This window comes from Grampus griseus (assembly GCF_964374135.1).
Source record: "Grampus griseus genome assembly, chromosome: 16".
Classification (NCBI taxonomy): Eukaryota; Metazoa; Chordata; class Mammalia; order Artiodactyla; family Delphinidae; genus Grampus; species Grampus griseus.
In genome coordinates, this window is record NC_139010.1 from 41,313,622 (window position 1) to 41,333,539 (window position 19,918).

The window sequence follows — 19,918 nt, forward strand, 5'->3', positions numbered from 1 at the left end:
AACTGGAGAGGGCGGACCCTGCAGACGAGGGCCAGGAGAAGGGCTGGGGAGAGGGTGAGGACAGAAGCAGAAGACCAACACTTCTAATTAGGAAGTCAAAAGTTCCATCAGTTTTCTCCTTTTTTTTTTTTTGATGCAAGGCTTGCTTTTTTCTCCAGTTTCTTTACCTTTGCAAGGTGGGTAACAATTGATGGTCCTGTGTGTAAAGCATCTCTCACAATGCCTGGCCCACAACAGGCCCTTAGTTAGAGGGAGCTCTTTTAATCATGATATTGATATTGAAAATATTGATATTATGCTCTAAGACCTGCACATCACGGGGAAATATCCCTCTCAATTCCTCCACCCATGCTGGACAAGACAGTTTTCATAAATGCTCAGGAAAAGGAAGAGGTCACTTCACTGAGGGCAGTCGATCTTGCCATCAGCCAGACAGATGAGCCTGGAGGTAGCAGCCTGGGGACCAGCGAGCAATGGCCAGCAGGAAGTGGTTTCTGCCCAACAGAGTAGGACCCGGCCACCTGAGCTGAGCCTCTGGCCCGGGCCACTGTCTCCAGCCAACCAGGTTCTACCTCAACCTCCTGCTCCAAGGTGAGCTGCCGCTCCAGGCTGCACTCCACCATCTCTGTGGTAACCGGGAGATTCTCTGGCAGCTTCACGCAGCGCTGGATCAACACAGGGTTGCAGCCGTTCAGGAACTGGTAGCCAAACATTAAGTCTTCTTGCCAGTGATTCATAACCTGCTCTATGGAGGAGAGAATCGGAGCTCAGCCTGAGTTCTGAGCCGGGCTGAGGTCTTCCTGATGCTAGCGGAGGGCCAGAGTCCTTGCTGGGTCCCCTCTCCCAGGCACTCAGTGGACAGCCCACCATGCCCAACTGCTTGACCACTAGGTCAGGCCATGACACCACCCCATCCTCCCTGAGCTGGCCCTTAGTGGCTCAGAAGGTTCCTGGGGAACCCCTTTCTCAAGCACAAAAACAAAAATAGACAAATGGGATTGCATCAAACTAAAAAGCTTTCTGCACAGCAAAGGAAACAATCAACAGAGTGAAAAGACAACCTACAGAATCGGAGAAAATCTGTGCGAACCATATATCTGATAAAAGTTTAATCTTCAAAATATATAAGGAACTCCTACAACTCAATAGCAAAAACACCAATAACCCGATTAAAAAATGGACAAAGGAGTTTTTGTTTGTTTGTTTTTGCGGTACGCGGGCCTCTCACTGTTGTGACCTCTCCCGTTGCGGAGCACAGGCTCCGGACGCGCAGGCTCAGCGGCCATGGCTCACGGGTGCAGCCGCTCCGCGGCATGTGGGATCTTCCCGGACCGGGGCACGAACCCGTGTCCCCTGCAGCGGCAGGCGGACTCTCAACCACTGCGCCACCAGGGAAACCCTGGACAAAGGATTTGAACAGACATTTCTCTGAAGACGACATACAGATGGCCAGCAGGTATAGGAAAGAATGCTCAACATTACTAGTCACCAATGAAATGCAAATCAAAACCACAGTGAGATAGCACCTCACACCTGTCAGGATTCTATTATTAAAAAAAAAAAAGTGTTGGTGAGGCCATGGAGAAGTTGGAGCCCTTGTGCACAGTTGGTGGGAATTCAGGATGCACAGCTGCTATGGAAAACAGTGTGGAGTTTCCTCGAAAAGTTAAAAATAGAACTGCCACATGATCCAGCAATCCCACTTCTGGGTATTTAACCCAAAGAATTGAAATCAGGATCTTGAAAAGATATCTGCACCCTCATGTTCCTTGCAGCACAATTCATAACAGGCAAGATGTGGAAACCACCTAAATGCTCATCTACAGAGGGATGAATAAAGAAAATGTGGTATATACATACAATGGAATACTATTCAGCCTTAAAAAAGATGGACATTCACAATATGTGACAGCATGGGTGAACCTGGAGGACATGATGCTAAGTGAAATAACCCAGTCACAGAAGGACAAGTACTGCATGGTTCCACTTATATGAAGCATCTGAATTAGTCCAGCTCAACAGAATCAAAGAGCAGCACAGTGTGGTGGTTGCTAGGGAGGGGTTGTGGGGAGTTACTAATCCATGGCGTGAAGTTTCAGTTAAGATGAGTACGTTCTAGAGGTCTGTTGTACAACACTGTACCTATAGAAAAAGAAAAGAAAAAAAAAAAACCCAGGTCCTTGTGCCCAGGAAGCAGGGGCCCTAGGATGAGGGAGAAGGAGGGGAGGGGGGGGCACCCTGGGGAGGAGTTTGTGAAGGCAGTTTCCCCCCTTGCTTGTCTCCTTAATGTCTCCTAATCTTTCTGTTGCTGTGTGGTCCTTCCTGTGCCATCCCTGGCAGTTATGATGCTACTGTTCTACCAAATACATCCTAGTCCAAAGGAACCCACTGTTGCTTTCACGTAAATGCTTAAAAAACAAGCTAACTCCTGCCTTTTCTCTGTTCAGAAGCATCATAAATGATTGATTTATTTAAAGAAACAGTGTTGATATTTATGAGACTTTCGATGGTGAAATGAGGTTGAGGGTGCTCAACACTGGACATCCAAGGAGGAGAAACCTCTGGCCGTGAGGGTGATGCCCAGTGGAGCGTACTGTGTGGTTGCAGGCAGTGCTGGCCTGGGGCACAGGGAGGCCTCGTGCTGGAGTGGGTGGGGCAGCCCTTTCCCACGCCCAGGCAAGGCTCCCCAGCACCATAAGAGCCCCCAAAGCACACTCACCAGAAATAGTGTTGCTGATCCTGAGGAAGATTTTCTCAAAGTCAGCGAAGTCGCTCCAGGAAGACTGGAACATGTGCATGAAGCGGTTGACGAACAGGTTCTCCATCCTGCAGATCGAGACACGGCGGCGCCCCTGCACGCTCTGGCCTCACCTGCCCCCTGCCAAGCCCCTCCGCACCCTGGTCTCATGGGGCCTCTAGGGGACTTGAACCCAGGGCAGCTCCAAGGGGGCAGCTGATTGGCCTTGTGGAAACCAGGACAGAAACTGGCACCCACGCCCATGCTCTTCCTTCTGCGTTTCCCCTAAGAAAGAGACCAGTCGCCTGTCCTCGACAGCAGTCTACAGTGCTCTCTTCCCATTCACACGGGCTCTGGTCTGTGCCTTCATTCATTCATTCATCAGACTTTTTGCTGCCCCAAATTGATGCAAGCTTCCAGGGACAGAGCACCGTTATCTCCTATGTAGCTGCTCTCCCGAGTCTCCTGGATTTGGGGGGATAAGCAGTTTAGTGGAATTTAACCCTCATTTACTTTCTGCCTAACCTTGGCTCTTTGCCTTGTGCTGAGGAGTCCATATGCAAGGCCAGAGAGGGCAGCTGAGATGGATGCAGGTCAGCACAGAGTGTTAAGGGCCTGGCCGAAGATCCCAGCTCCATCTCTTCCCAGCCATATGGCCTTGGGCAAATCCCTAACCTTCTGTGCCTCAGTTTCCTCGTCCATGAAACGGGTACAATAACTGTCCCTGCCTCACAGGGTTGACATGATATATAGAAAGCATTGATTTGTAAAATGAGTTCAACAAATATTAGCGACTAGTACCATGATTATCACTTACTGTTAATATTAACGTCTGCAGCCTTAAACTGTGGTGTTCTGGAGGGACCAGTGGACAAGTTCACAATCCAGGCTACGGCACAGAACTTTGCCCTCTCCCTCCTGGGGTCCTTCTGCTTAATTCATTCATCCCTTTCTTCCTTCACACTCAGTTCACCTAAGAATCTTTGCGTCTGGCTCCTCTTTACTTCCTCTCCCCTCTGCCCTCCTTAAGTGCTCTCACCCAGGGCACTGTGTGTCACATCCTAGTGGCTGCATCTAAAGAGTCAGCTCTAAACTCCCCTGATCTCGCTGAAGCATCTGACAACCAACCCCTTTTTCCTTGACACTAAAATGCTGACCCCCATGGACTTCATCCCTGCTTCAAACCCCCATGGTCCTGCACCGCCCACCCCCCCCCCCCAGTAAAGGCTGGGATCCTTGCCCAGCTCTCTGCGTTGGCAGCCTCAGCTCCACTTCCCTACACAGGCCCCCACTCTGGTCCTCCTGTATCACGGAGTTCTCACCGCCCTGAAAGCCATCCCCTCCACTCCTCCAATCAGCGTGGTGAACTCCTATGCATCCTTCAAGACCCAGGTTGGGCTTCTCTCTTAGAAAGCTTTTTTCTGATGCTGCCTCCTCAGAGCTTCCTCCCTGCCTCAAGTTTTCCCAGGGCTCTTTTCCAAAGGAATATCTACCACATACTATCATGATGAGCTGTCCATAGCTTGGTCTCCACTAGACTGTGAGCTTCTTGGAGCTGGGACCAAGGGACCACTTTTGATTCATCTCAGGCCCCCACCCCCAGGAGCTCAATTTGCATTTGTCAAAGGACAAGCAGCAGGTAGCCTCCTCTGGGCCAGTTCCCCTGGGAATGGAAGAAGCCCAGAAGAGCCAGCAAACAGGCAGTAACAGAGCCTGAGAAGGTAGCTCCCTGGCCAGTCTCCTTCCTTGGGCTCAGGAATGAGGACAAAGTCCTCCCGAGCATCCAGAATGGAGATACTAGATACTAGGTCTGTGCTAGCCCGCACCGCAGAGGCACTGCCTACGTGAGTTCGTTTAAATCTCATAACAATTCTAGCAGTTAGGCAGCACCAGCCTCATTTTATAGGAAGGAAATGGGTCAAAAAAACTTAAATAACTCTCCCAAGATGGCGCAGCTAGAGTCAGAAACAATCGCTGCTCTCCAGGCTCTAAATAAGGTGACCTTTTGCTTTTAAAGGGTAATTAGAGATGAGTTGATACTTGTTGCTATACTTTGAATAGATTAATAGGTTTTCTTCCCCCAGGAAAGCAAAGTATAACCTTGCTACCCCGAGTGTGGTTGGTGGGCCAGCAGCATCAGCACCCCCAGGATGTCATTAGAAATGCAGATTCTCAGGCCCCACCTCAGCCTTCCCTAATCAGAAACTCTAGGGGTGGGTCTCTAAGTCCAGATTTTAACAGGCCCTCCAGGGGATTCTGATGCAAGCTATAACTTGAGAACCATTGCTGGAAAGGTTGCAATGTTTTCCAAATTAATTTAATTATAAAGCAAACCCTTTTTAAAGGAAACATTACTTTATGATTTGTGTTAACTTATACCTTTATTTTATGATCCATTTTTAATAAAAAACTGCTACTTTAGCAAATATAAGTAAAAATTTCCAGGTCTAACTTTTAGGTGGGAATTTTATTCCCCCTACATTTTCCCCAACAAATTTATTTTCCAATGGGACACATCTCTGATTCTGTAACAGAATTCAGCATAGGTAAATAGGGTTGATATACAGACATACAGGGATCGGTTAGAACTAGGAGGAGATGACTTTAACGATTACCAAGGAGATCCAAGGATTTGGGTGGCATTCGTGAAGTTAAAGGGGAGAATCCTATTTTCTGAGTGCTTTGGTGATGTGCAGCCAACTTGTTTCTGAGCTGGGGTGACAGTAGGAGGGTGTGGGGACTTCTTCCCGCAAAACTCCTGGCTTTGGCTTCCAAAGTCAAGAGAACAAGTTCCCTCGGCTTCCCTGCTCCCGTGCCATCATCTCTCCCTCTCTCGCTCTCACCCCAGCCCTCCTCATGGGCAAGGAAGCCCATCTTTTCTCTCTAGCTTCCTGCTCTTCTTCTTGCGGCCTGCTCTTTCCTTCTCTATGCCACCAGCTCCTTTCAAAGAGCTACCATTCATGTAATTTTGTCTGACTTCACGCAAGCAGTGGGTGACTGGTCTGTGGGGCTGGAGCAGGGGTGGGAAGACTTATTGCCTTCGGACCACACTCTTCTCCCTGTCCCCAAACAAAGCCTCTATCTGGCCCTCGACCCCCTCTCCCCCGTCCCTTGCAGGGCTCCCAACCTTGCTTGGCCTCAACGCTCCCTGAAGCCTCTCTGCATAGCCCCGGGCCTACCCATCCCACTCTACCCTTGGCCTCACTATCGGAGGCCGGACAGGGCTCTGAACGTCAACATGCCCCCTGACTGCACTCATCTTCCTCTTCACCACTTCTTGTCCAGCTTTCCTTTCTGATGACCACCCCACTCTGCCTATAAGCCAGAGGTACAGTGTCAAGGGTGCCTTGGGTTCTCCCCTCGGCCTCTCCCCATTTTGACCTGAATTTCAACTGGATCCCGGGACATCCACACCACATCCCGAAGTCCTCCCTACTCTCCTGTTCCCTGTCTTTGTTTTTCCCCACTGCTGGGCTCGCTCATCTGACCCTCAAAGGCTGCCAGGTCTACCTTCTGCAATGTGGCTCTGATTTCCCTCACCTCTCCCTGTTTCTCATCCAACACTGCAAATCCAGACCCCAAGGAGAAGGATGCCCCTCCCAGGAGCTGCCCCCCCGACCCCGATCTCATCTGATGAGAAATGTCTGGTGGGTGAGGACCCAAGCACCCTGGTCTGGTCATCTCTCCCGAACTCAGTCACATTTCTGCACTGTTCTCCTCTACTGGGAAGGAAGCTCTCTTTCTCAATTTCCTTTGAAGAGAACATTCCCTTACCAGTCCCACCAACCTCCTGCACTCAGAGCTCCAGGCTGCAAACAGTGAGTGGTGATTAAACAGATAAGCTGCTCCTCCTTTGACGACAACATGAAATTTCACCCCCCACGTGGTTCTGTGAGGAGGCCCAGCCACACCCAGCCTTTACATGTGATGCTCCCTCTGCCAGAGCGTCCGAGTCCTGCTTCTTCAGGCTCCCAACCGTCTGGTTAGCTGCAAGGCCAGCCTAGGTGTCCTGCTGTGAAGCCTTCCTGGACCCCATAGTGAGATAACACCAAACAGAGGAAGGGTCCCTCTATGAGCCCTTGAGGGCAGAGGTCGATCTGAGGGAGCAAGTGCTCAGCAGGTGATGCTGGAGAAGTGGGTCCTGGCTGGCCTGACCTCATTACTGGGAATGAATGAAGACTAATGCTGTCTTTAGGGAGAACCTTCTCTGTGCAGGGTTGACATTAGTGGTTCCTTAATATTCTCACAACAGCCTGGAGTGGGAGCTATGGTCTCATTTTTTAGATGAAGACACCAAGTCTCAAAGAAGTTCACCAACTTCCTTAGGCTCACCTTCCACTGGCCCAGAGCCCTCTCCCATGAATCCCTCATCTCCCGGGGTGGGGTCCCTCTGACCTGCTTCCCTGAGGCCCAGTCCCCTTGACTCATCCTCCTCAAAGGCAGAGGCTGTGTCTCTTCTCTCCTTCTTAGGACCGCATGGTCCTTGGTTCACTGTGCCAACAGAGCTGGTGCTCAGCTGACCACCCCAGCTGGGCTGTGCCAGGTGGGGCTGAGGGCCCATCTCAGGATTTCTTTGCTCTGGTCCTGCCAAATAGTTTGCAGCTCAAGGGGCCAAGTAACATGGAAGATGTAGAGAAAGATGGGCTATGGTATTGCTGGAGAGATGGTGGCCTGTGTGGCCCATACTGGGGAGCACAGGGGAGGAAGCCTCCCTCAGACCTGGGGCTTCTAGGAGCTTCTGGGAGAAGGGGCACCTTATTCCAGTCCTGAAAAATGATGAGTTGGACTTGGCCAGGCAAAGAAGGGAAAAAGGGCATTTGAGGCAGAGAAAACAGCGAGGCAAAGACAAGGGGACACGAAGACCCCCAGCTCTGGACACACATGGCTGGGGTGTCCTGTGCATCTGGGGGCAAGAGAGAAGGCTGGGCAGAGACCCCTGTGGTTGGGGTAATCACTGAAGGATTTTAGGTAGGCGAGTCAAAGAATTATATTTGCTTTGTAGAAGGAGCCGCCAACAAACTATACATGTACTTGAGAATGAACTTCCAATTTCTGTGTGGGATGGAGCCTGGGGAAGCAGGTAGAAGAAAGTTCCTGAACATTCTGGGGAGACATGGCGGAGCTGAGAAAGGAGGACGTGCACACAGACCCAGGGGATGGACATGATCCCACATTCACCTGGATGGAGGGTGAGGCCAAGGGAGGCATCAAGGCCAGTGGTTTCAATCCTGGTTGCACATTAGAATCCCCCAAGGAGCTTTTAAAATATACTCATGCCTGTGCTGCAAATGCTGGCATAACAGCCTGGCTGCAGTGAGGTGGCACGGAGTCTTAATAGTAAATGCACAATCAGGACCGAGAACCACTGATCTAGGATGCTGTTGGCTATGATGGGGATACGTGAGAAGGAAAAGGTAAGTGTGTGATTGTGTGTGTGTGTGTGTGTGTGTGTGTGTGCAGTGAGGGCCTGTGAGGTGGCCACAAAGGCCACACTCAATTCATTTTGAAAGGGTTTACTGAGCACCTATCCTGTGGCAGCTGCTGTGCTGGGATCCTGAGATAAAAGATGACAATGACCTAAGGAACACTGAGCAGACATAAGAAAGGCACAGCCTGGCTTTCACTCCACCATCCCTCCATCCACCATCCACTATCCATCCCTCCACTCACCATCCATCCATCCATCCACTCCCCCACCATTACTAAGCAGAGGTGGCACTACTCCCCAAAGCAGTATCATCTCTTCTGACCTTGCTGCCTCTCTATCATTATCGTTTTCTCTCCAAACTGCCCCTTTTACAAGGGCCTTCTGTCCTTCTTGTATCATCTGGTCTGGACTCTGCTCTCCTAAAGCCACATGGCTTTGACTCAATAATGCTAACCCCTGGCTAGGAAATGAGACATATGATTGCCCTGATGTTTCCAGGGAGCCAGGTGTTGGGTACTGCTGCATTACTAATCTAGTGGTTTGGTTTTAATTTTACTCTCCATTTGCTCTCAGTAGTAGCAGGGAAGAAAATCCCCAGTTTCGAACCCCAATAGACCTGGATTCAAATCCTGGTTTTGCCAATTCCTGCTGAAACGACGTTCAGCAAATTCCTTGGCCTGGACCTGGCAGAGCCTCAGTTTACTTACCTGGAGATGGTTAAAAACAGTACCTATTTCCTGGGGTTGCTGTGAAGGTTAAAACAGACGATTCTATACAGAAAGCACCCACACCTACAGCCTGGCACTTAGTAGAGGCTTATTAAGTGTCAGGCCCTTATTACTTCCTCCCTCCCATGGAGATGCAGCCGCAGGGAGACAAATGCATCCCAGTCTCTGTGATGTGAGGGGATTCCCTGCGGAGTCTGATTGTGAGGCTGTGTGTGTGTGTGTGTGTGTGTGTGTGTGTGTGTGTGTAGGGTTTTTCTCAAATGCCCCAAAGAGGAAGGCCTGAGTGTGTGGCCTCCCACCCTTTCTTTACAGAAGTTCGACCAAATGAGGCAACTTCTTGCGTGGAGCAGCTATGCAGCTAAGCAAATGCTACCACAGAAGCTAACTGGGTTAGTGCCTCTCCACCTGTCTGCCTCCTGGTTATGCCAACCCAAGGCCAGCGCCCACCCTGGGAGACTCTCACCCTGGTGGTAGGGGGTGCTGGGCACCGGGAGGTGCTGGATCTCCTCAGGGCCGTCCAAGGCTTGGTCAGGTTGCATGACCACGGGTTTAGGGTTTTCCAAATTTGCATGATTGTGAGAATTCCCTAAAGTATCAGAGGACAGATTCAAATGCCCCTCCACTAGCCCTGAGGTAGGGCTGGGGCTCCGTGTTGGTAATGAGCACCCAGGGAGTCTTTGAAAATCGTGTAATAATTCAGCCGCCAAGAAGGAGCACAGGACTCGGATCTCTGCCGTTTATTAGCAGGGGCTACTGGGCAAGGTATTGTACTTCCTTATTCCACGTATTCCTCAACTGCAGAATGGGGATAAGATCTGTGCCTGCCTCGTGGGGTTGTAGTGAAAGACGAACGGGGATGCATGTAAGTGATCGGCACAGGCATGTTGGTCATTATGACTGCAATGCCCTACCAGCTGGGTGACATCCTGGACACTGTTTACCCTTGAACTAGCCCAAGGGGAGATGAGCTGTGGATGGGGATGGGGCACTCCAAGTAAAGACCTCCACTCCGGGCTGAAAGCAGCTGTTTGGTGTCTGGAGTCCTACAATCTGTAAATTTGTTTAGATACAGGTTTCCCTGTGATTTGATTGTGCATTAAGGATCCATGCTATTGCCGAGATACAATCAAACGATTGGGGAAGAGTTGCTCGGCTGAGCTGATCCCCCAGCCCGAGGCCACCACAAGGGGAGGAATGAGGGTTCCATCTCCGGCCCCAGCGCTGGAGGGCTGCCCAGCATCCTCGAGCTCTTGAACACTTACGCTTTAGAGTAGTTCAGAACAAAGTCTACTCCCTTCTCACTATCGAACTGGATATCTCTGGGTAAATCCTTGTGGCATTTGGCATCGATACTCAAGGGGAAGCCAGGGTTCCACTCCATCCATCTGAGCGTGAAAAGGAAGGAGAAGAAAACTGGGTTAAATGTCTGGCTTTTGGGTTGGGCCCTCAGGCGGAAGGCTGCCTGTGTGGTCTGAGGATGTGCCCATAAGGTCACCATGCTTTAGCTGAGCATGTGCCTGGCGAGGTACTGGGATGCCTCCCAAGGTCTGGTGTCCCCCCACCTTGCTGTGCCCTGAGTCTCAAAGTGGGGAGCCTGAGGTTCCCTAAACCTGAAGCTGGGCTTACAGCAGAGGGGTGGTGAATGGTAGGTGCACACCAGTGTGTACAGAGAGCATCAGAAGACCTCATTTATTTGAGGTGACATTCAAGGGCGATGTCTCCCCAACACAGAGCTGCCATGCTGGCCCCTGGAGGTGAAAGTGGTTAAGGTTGCCCCATCACACTTGACCTAGATATCCAACATCCTACCAGCTTGGTCATCACCCCTGTATTGGGTGTGGTGGTCAAGGGAAAAAAGGGGACAGCGGTCATGCCTTCCCAAAGGGGGCATGAGTCAGCAGGGAGGTTGGGTGAGGACCTCCAGGCACAGACTGATGCCAATAGCAGATTCAGAGATTGTTATAATCAAAACAGCTCCCCGGGACTTCCCTGGTGGCACAGTGGTTAAGAATCAGAGCAACTCACAGCAACTAAGCCCGTGCACCGCAACTACTGAGCCTGCGCTCTAGAGTCTGCGAGACACAACTACTGAGCCCACGTGTCACAACTACTGAAGCCCGCATGCCTAGAGTCTGTGCTCCGCAACAAGAGAAGCCACCACAATGGAGAAGCCCGCGCACCTCAAAGAAGAGTAGCCCCCGCTTGCCGCAACTAGAGAAAGCACGCACGCAGCAAAGAAGACCCAATGCAGCCAAAAATAAATAAATTAAATAGATAAATTAAAAAAAACCAAAAATAACAGCTCCCCTCAAAGACAGGCCGTGCACTCTACCCCACCAAAATTTTTAGAGCCTGGTGTCCTTAAAATTTATCCTGTAGTATTGGGTATTTAAGTTTGTTTTTTTAAATTTTACTTTTCTTTTTGTTTATTGAAAAAACAAACCAAACCAAACCAAACCAAACCAAAAATCTGTTAGTTTCTTTCTTTTTTTTTTTTTTTGCGGTACGCGGGCCTCTCACTGCTGTGGCCTCTCCCGTTGCGGAGCACAGGCTCCGGACGCACAGGCTCAGCGGCCATGGCTCACAGGCCCAGCCGCTCCGTGGTATGTGGGATCTTCCCAGACCGGGGCACGAACCCGTGTCCCCTGGATCGGCAGGCGGACTCTCAACCACCGCACCACCAGGGAAGCCTGTATTCCTTTTTAATCTAATCTCTCTTATAAGAGGGAAGTAAGAGAGTTTAGGTCGTTAAAAAGTCTTAGGACATGGAAGCAACCTGAATGTCCAACAACAGAGGAATGGATAAAGAAGATGTGGTCCATACATACAATGGAATATTACTCAGCCATAAAAAGAACAAAATAGTGCCATTTGCAGCAATATGGATGGACCTAGAGATTGTCACACTGAGTGAATAAGTCAGACACAAAAAGACAAATAACATATGATGGCGCTTATATGTGGAATCTAAAAAAAAGGGTACAAATGAACTTATTTACAAACAGAAGTAGAGTCACGGATATAGAAAACAAACTATGGTCACCAGGGGATGGGGGGAGGGATAAGTTGGGAGATTGGGATCGACATATACACACTATTATATATAAAATATATAACTAATAAGAACCTGCTGTATAGCACAGGGAACTCTACTCAGTACTCTGTACTGGCCTATTTGGGAAAAGAATCTAAAAAAAAAAAGGAGTCGATATAGGTATATGTATAACTGATTCACTTTGCTGTACACCTGAGACTAACACAACATTGTAAATCAACTATACTCTAGTAATTATTTTTTAAAAGTCTTAAGGCCCTTTAATATCATCTTGTACTTTTATTGTCACAAAAATTCCACAGTGTTTTTTGAGGTATCCTGTTGGCCCAGTAAGCCTCTCATTAGTATCATTAGAGGTGAACAGGAACTGGATATGATCACTCAAAATGCATTTTGAAAAGCGTTTTCTGTTGTATAGAACCTACATTTCTTACTGTTAGTTTACTAACAATGTTCTCTTTTCCTAGACATTAAAAAAATCTTCTATTTTTGTTGTCTGTATTAACACCAATGCTGGATTAACATTAACCAGGGTAAAAATGTGGATGAATGCACAAACGTCAATTAATTTATTGACTTTTTTCCTTTGTTTTAGAAAATGATTTAAGGTATCTCCAATATATGTGTAAAATTGAGGCAGTCATCTGGTAGCCCCACTGGTATTAACTGTCGATTACTTAATTACTGTTGGTCAAATCAATTTAAATATTCCTAAGCATCTTTTCCTAGCCACTGGGAAGTAGGGCTCTAATTAATTTGAAGAGCTGAGTAGAGCTGGATTTCTTCAGTATGGAAGCACTGAACCCAATGAGGAGAGATGGGCCAGCAAATACATTCACGTTTTCTTAAGGGTAGAGTTTACTTGGAGCACATTTCAAGACCCCACCTTCCTGCTGACCCCCAGCCTCCAAAGTGCCCCACCTCAGGAGGTCAGGAGACAATGGCCTCTCACTGCATGGAGACAGCACAGTTTGCCAGCTAGTTTACTACTGGCGCCTGAAACCAACACTTATGTTCCTTCCACTGCAGGCACTGTTGCCTGAGAGGCCTGACAGGCTGATCTGCACAGGGGCCAAAGGCCTCATACTCACAGATAAATAGGCAAAGAAAAAAATCATACTCCATTGGAAAGACCAAATTGAACAACCAGGCAGAAGGAAGGAAGGAAGAAGCAGAAAAGACATTTAATTTTAAAAAGAGAGAGAGAGAGAGAATTCTTAAGAAGATGCAATTAGAATCTAAAAAGACTTTCTGCAACCACAAGACATGATTTCGGAATTGAATATTCCATAGAAAAATGGAAAAAAAGAGTAATAGTCACTGTGAGATCTGATTGGTCTCCTGGAAGACAAAATCTGTTCATTCAGTAACTAATTATTGAGTGCCTGTTATGTGCCAGACACTGCTCTGTGACAAATGGAAGGAAATGTAACACAAATACACAAAGAAGTGGAAGTCATGGAAGAAAACACAGGAGACATGAAAACCAGATATAGAAGATTTGATGTGCAGAGAGAGTTCCAGAGGAGAGACAGGGATACATGGAGAAGTAAAAACCAAAGAAATAGGAGAAAAACTTCCTTAAGCTGAAGGGACCTCAATTTTCTGAGTAAATCCTAGGCAGAAAAAAAAAAGAAAGAAAAAAAAGACATTCCTAGGGCTTCCCTGGTGGTGCAGTGGTTGAGAGTCCGCCTGCCGATGCAGGGGACACGGGTTTGTGCCCCGGTCCGGGAAGATCCCACATGCCGCGGAGTGGCTGGGCCGGTGAGCCATGGCCGATGAGCCTGCGCGTCTGGAGCCTGTGCTCCGCAACGGGAGAGGCCACAACAGTGAGAGGCGTACCGCCAAAAAAAAAAAAAAAAAAAAGACATTCCTAGATATATACCGATTAAATTGTAAAATGTCAAAGAAGAGAATGCTGTGGAGACAGAGCGGGAATTGAGAAAGGGAAAGAGAGAGAGGAGAGATGGTTCCACAAACTCACAAGCTTCTGGGAAAAGGAAAATAACCAAACTATCACTAGGTTTCTCATTTGCCATACTGAAAATGGGGAGATAGTGTAAGGTGTTTACAGACTTTTTTACATAATCATTTAAGTCTCTTATATCAAGTATGGACTCAGACATTATATTACCTGCATATATTACCCACCCTTTCATATATTAATTGAACAAGTTCAGCCAAACAAAAATGACATTAGAATGAACCAAGAACTTCCTAAATATAGTAAAGAGTGTTTATTAGAAAACAATAGCAAATATATTGAACAAATAAAAATATCAAAGGCATTTTCTCAAAAATCAAGACCCAGAAAGGATGTTCATCCTTGCTACTGTTACTTTGTTTTGGCAATAAGAAAAAATTATCAGTGATGTAATAATGTAAACTAAGAGACAAAAGTATCATTTACGTAATATGATCAAATAACTGGGCAATTAAAAAGACTCACTTAAAAATAGAGACAATATTGGACTTCCCTGGTGGTGCGGTGGTTTGGAAACCGCCTGCTAATGCAGGGGACATGGGTTCGAGCCCTGGTCTGGGAGCATCCCACATGCCGCGGAACAGCTGGGCCCGTGCACCACAACTACTGAGCCTGCGCACTCTAGAGCCCGCGTGCCACAACTACTGAAGCCTGTGCGCCTAGAGCCAGTGCTCTGCAACAAGAGAAGCCCCCGCACTGCAATAAGGAGTAGTCCCTGCTCGCCACAACTAGAGAAAGCCTGCACACAGCAACCAAGACCCAACACAGCCATAAATAAATAAACAAATAAATTTATTTTTTTAAAAAAGGAGACAATAAAATAATTTAGTAAGGTGTCAATACAAAGTAAATATTAAATAATGAGTAATTATCTTTATCCCAGCAATATTCATTGGCAAATGGAAAAACACCCTACTTAGAATGGAAAAAGCTATAGTTTCCCTTGGTATAAAGTGACCAGAAAGGTGAAAGAACTTCATGAAGAAAAAGTAGAAATTCTACTGAAGGACATCACACAAGATCTAAATGGGTGGAAAGATGCAACATTATTAAAATGTCGCTACAGGACACACGTGTCATTCAAAGCTATTCTCATCATGAAAAACTTTAAAAAGAACAGTAAGATAACATAACGCCTATTCACATTTATTAGAAAGTTCTGGTAACCAAAAGATGGCACTGGGCCATGGAGTAGAAAAACAGACCCAAGAAAATATGTGGATATAATACAAAACTAGCTAATATTTATCCAGTGCTTTTTATGTGTCAAATACTAGTCTATGTGTTTTCATGGTGTAACCTATTTAATTCTTTCCAAAATCCTTAGGAAGTGGTACTATTATTTCCCCCATTTTACAGATGGGGGAATTGAGGCACAAAGAGACTACACAATTTTCACAGGACAGAGTGTGGCAGTTAAGTGGGAGCTGAGCCCAACACCGGCTGCAGAGCCCATGTACGGGGTCACCACGCCAGCTCCATGCGCTGTGGGTGTCATCCCAAAGCAGCAGGAAGAAACATTATGTAATAAATGATACCAGGGACATTTGACCCCCACTTCACATCATGTATAAAAATACATAGCCGATGAATTAAAAGCCTAAAGTTAAAAGTAAAATTATAAAAATATTAGACAAAAAGATGAGAATTTATGTAACACTGGGGTGGGGAGGGCCTTCTTAAGCAAAGCAGGAAACTCAAAAGTTACAAAGAAAAACAATATATATATTAAGAAAGTAAAAAGCTAAAACCTGTGACAAAAGTAACTGAAGACAAATGATACACACTATACAAATAACAAAGGGATACAATCTTAATATATAAAGAGCTGCTTTAGATTAATAATAAACCCACAGGAAAATAAAGCACATAAATAGGCAATGCAGAGGCTAAAGCCATCAGTGGTCAGGGGTATGCAGATTAAGACAGCAGCGGCTCTTACTTAAGGATTCCTGGATTGTTAAAAATTTAAAAGATTGATGTTATCAGGTATTAGTGAACGTATGGGTAATAGTATATTTTTACATACTTTTGGTGGGATTGAAAATTACTGTAAAGCTTTGGGAAGGGAATTTGGTCATTCTTTTTTTTTCTTTAAACATCTTTATTGGAGTATAATTGCTTTACAATGATGTGTTAGTTTCTGCTTTATAACAAAGTGAACCAGCTATACATATACATATATCCCCATATCTCTTCCCTCTTACGTCTCCCTCCCTCTCACCCTCCCTATCTCACCCCTCTAGGTGGACACAAAGCACCAAGCTGATCTCCCTGTGCTATGCAGCTGCTTCCCACTAGCTATCTATTTTACATTTGGTAGTGTATATATGTTCATGCCACTCTCTCACTTCGTCCCAGCTTATCCTTCCCCCTCCCCATTTCCTCAACTCCATTCTCTACATCTGCGTCTTTATTCCTGTCCTGCCCCTAGGTTCTTCAGAACCATTTTTTATATTTTTTAGATTCTATATATATGTGTTAGCATACAGTATTTGTTTTTCTCTTTCTGACTTACTTCACTCTGTATGACAGTCTCTAGGTTCATCCACCTCACTACAAATAACTCAATTTCATTTCTTTCTATGGCTGAGTAATATTCCATTGTATACATGTGCCACATCTTCTTTATCCATTCATCTGTCGATGGACACTTAGGTTGCTTCCATGTGCTATTGTAAATAGAGCTGCAATGAACATTGTGGTACATGACTCTTTTTGAATTATGGTTTTCTCAGGGTATATGCCCAGTAGTGGGATTGCTGGGTCATATGGTAGTTCTATTTTTAGTTTTTTAAGGAACCTCCATACTGTTCTCCATAGTGGCTGTATCAATTTACATTCCCACCAACAGTGCAAGAGGGTTCCCTTTTCTCCACACCCTCTCCAGAATTTATTGTTTGTAGATTTTTTGATGATGGTCATTCTGACTGGTGTGAGGTGATAACTCATTGTAGCTTTGATTTGCATTTCTCTAATGATTAATGACGTTGAGCATTCTTTCATGTGTTTGTTGGCAATCTGTATATCTTCTTTGGAGAAATGTCTATTTAGATCTTCTGCCCATTTTTGGATTGGGTTGTTTGTTTTTTTGATATTGAGCTGCATAAGCTGCTTGTATATTTTGCAGATTAATCCTTTGTCAGTTGCTTCATTTGCAAATATTTTCTCCCATTCTGAGGGTTGTCTTTTCGTCTTGTTTATGGTTTCCCTTGCTGTGCAAATGCTTTTAAGTTTCATAGGTCCCATTTGTTTTTGTTTTTATTTCCATTTCTCTGGGAGGTGGGCCAAAAAGGATCTTGCTGTGATTTATGTCATACAGTGTCCTGCCTATGCTTTCCTCTAAGAGTTTTATAGTGTCTGGCCTTACGTTTAGGTCTTTAATCCATTTTGAGTTTATTTTTGTGTATAGTGTTAGGGAGTGTTCTAATTTCATTCTTTTACATGTAGCTGCCCAGTTTTCCCAGCACCACTTATTGAAGAGGCTGAATTGTATTGTATACAATTGAAGAATTGTATATCCTTGTCTCCTTTATCAAAGATAAGGTGACCATATGTGTGGGTTTAACTCTGGGCTTTCTATCCTGTTCCATTGATCTATATTTCTGTTTTTGTGCCAGCACCATACTGTCTTGATTATTGTAGCTTTGTAATATAGTCTAAAGTCAGGGAGCCTGATTCCTCCAGCTCCATTTTTCTTTCTCAAGATTGCTTTAGCTATTCAGTGTCTTTTGTGTTTCCATACAAATTGTGAAATTTTTTGTTCTAGTTCTGTGAAAAATGCCTTTGGTAGTTTGATATGATTGCATTGAATCTGTAGATTGCTTTGGGTAGTATAGGCATTTTCACAATATTGATTCTTCCAATCCAAGAACATTGTATATCTCTCCATTTGTTTGTATCATCTTTAATTTCTTTCATCAGTATCTTATAGTTTTCTGCATACAGGTCTTTTGTCTCCCTAGGTAGGTTTATTCCTACGTATTTTATTCTTTTTGTTGCAATGGTAAATGGGAGTGTTTCCTTAATTTCTCTTTCAGATTTTTCATCATTAGTGTATAGGACTGCAAGAGATTTCTGTGCATTAATTTTGTATCCTGCTACTTTACCAGATTCATTGATTAGCTCCAGTGGTTTTCTGGTAGCATCTTTAGGATCCTCTATGTATAGTATCATGTCATCTGCAAACAGTGACAGTTTTACTTCTTCTTTTCTTATTTGGATTCCTTTTATTTCTTTTTCTTCTCTGATTGCTGTGGCTAAAACTTCCAAAACTCTGTTGAATAACAGTGGTGAGAGTGGGCAACCTTGTCTTGTACCTGATCTTAGTGGAAATGGTTTCAGTTTTTCACCATTGAGAATGATGTTGGCTGTGGGTTTGTCATATATGGCCTTTATTATGTTGAGGTAAGTTCCCTCTATGTCTACTTTCTGGAGTGTTTTTTTATCATAAATGGTGTTGAATTTTGTTGAAAGCTTTTTCTGCATCTATTGAGATGATCATATGGTTTTTCTCCTTCAATTTGTTAATATGGTTTATCACATTGATTGATTTGCGTATATTGAAGAATCCTTGCATTCCTGGGATAAACCCCTCCTGATCTTGGTGTGTGATCCTTTTCATGTGCTGTTGGATTCTGTTTTCTAGTATTTTGTTGAGGATTTTTGCATCTATGTTCATCAGGCACTGAAACCAAATCAATATACAAATGAAAAACAAGCTGAATGTCCATCAATAGGAGAATGGTTGAATAAGTTATGGTACCTTCACATAAAGCAAGAAATATGTGGCAGTTTAAGGACAAGGGAAACAATGAGATACTATTGCACACACATTAGATTGAGAAGGATGCAAATGTCTCAAAGTGCAAAGTGGGTCAGTGATGTAGGGAAACAGCAACTCAGGAACAGCTCTTAGGGTGAAAATTGGCAGAATCCCTTTGGAAAACAGTTGGCAATATTTAGAAAACTTAACACGTGGTCTGCAAACTTTGGTGTCTAGTCCTAGGGATGTTCCCTAGAAAAACTCATTCAGGAGAGCACCAAGAGACAAGACATATGTGGAAGCTTATTGTGGTGTGGCTTGCAACAGCCAGAAATTAAAGACCACCCACACGTCCACCAGCAGGGAAGTGGGTGAACACAGTGGTTTACTTACATAGTGGTGCACTACACAGAAGCTAAAATGAATGGATGACACCTATCTGTGTCAACTGGCTGCTCTTTAAAACAGAATGACCACTGGAAAAAAAGCAAGTCACAGAATGATTAGATTAAATGATGTAGATTAGATGAAAACACATTCTGCTGCGTGTGTGTGTGTGTGTGTGTGTGTGTGTGTGTGTGTCTGTGTGTGTGTGTGTGTGTGTGTACCACGCAGGTATATGCAGTCATAGTGAGAGAACATGGATGCTGGGTTATGACCTGTGTGGGATTCTCCATGTCCCTGCCTGGCTGATTGAGTGACGAGAGCCAGCTGGACTTGCCAGCTTTTGACATACTGGAGATTATTCTTAGTTGTTACTTCCAAACTCTAATCTGGAAGCCTGTGAGTTCATATGAAAGAGGAACTATAAGAATATGCAGACGGTGCAAAATTCAGTGTTTCCTGAACGGAAGCAGAGGAGGAGGTCTGAAAAGGACAGATGAGTAGAAGGAGGAAGAAACGATGATTAGATCTAAGAAAGGGGCAGACTATCTCACCAGAAAACCTTCTGCCCCATTCCCTAGACCCTGCCAGAGCCCCGTCTCTGTAAAACCAACACACCACTGAATCTACCTCTCCCTGGGGAAGGGGTGTATCTCAAAGGGTGCTGCATGGAGCAATCGTTCTGCACGATGTTAAAAGTCGTATGTCAAATTCTCTTGGGACACACTGGGTTTTAAAAAAAAAAGAGGGCTTCCCTCGTGGTGCAGTGGTTGAGAGTCCGCCTGCCGATGTAGGGGACACGGGTTTGTGCCCCGGTCCGGGAAGATCCCACATGCC

General features: G+C 45.7%; 1 protein-coding gene across 4 annotated transcripts in view; it reads right to left on the reverse strand.

Moving 5' to 3' along the window:
* Window positions 1-19,918, reverse strand: part of ALOX5 (arachidonate 5-lipoxygenase) — a gene marked incomplete at its 5' end in the record, with an annotated part of 54,085 nt that overhangs the window by 15,127 nt on the left and 19,040 nt on the right. For all 4 annotated transcript variants that reach the window (XM_082673553.1, XM_082673552.1, XM_082673554.1 and 1 more), the window contains 3 exons: window positions 573-745; window positions 2,720-2,826; window positions 10,156-10,278. In XM_082673553.1, the coding sequence (XP_082529679.1) occupies window positions 573-745; window positions 2,720-2,826; window positions 10,156-10,278 (403 nt within the window). The remainder of the gene's footprint in view (window positions 1-572; window positions 746-2,719; window positions 2,827-10,155; window positions 10,279-19,918) is intronic.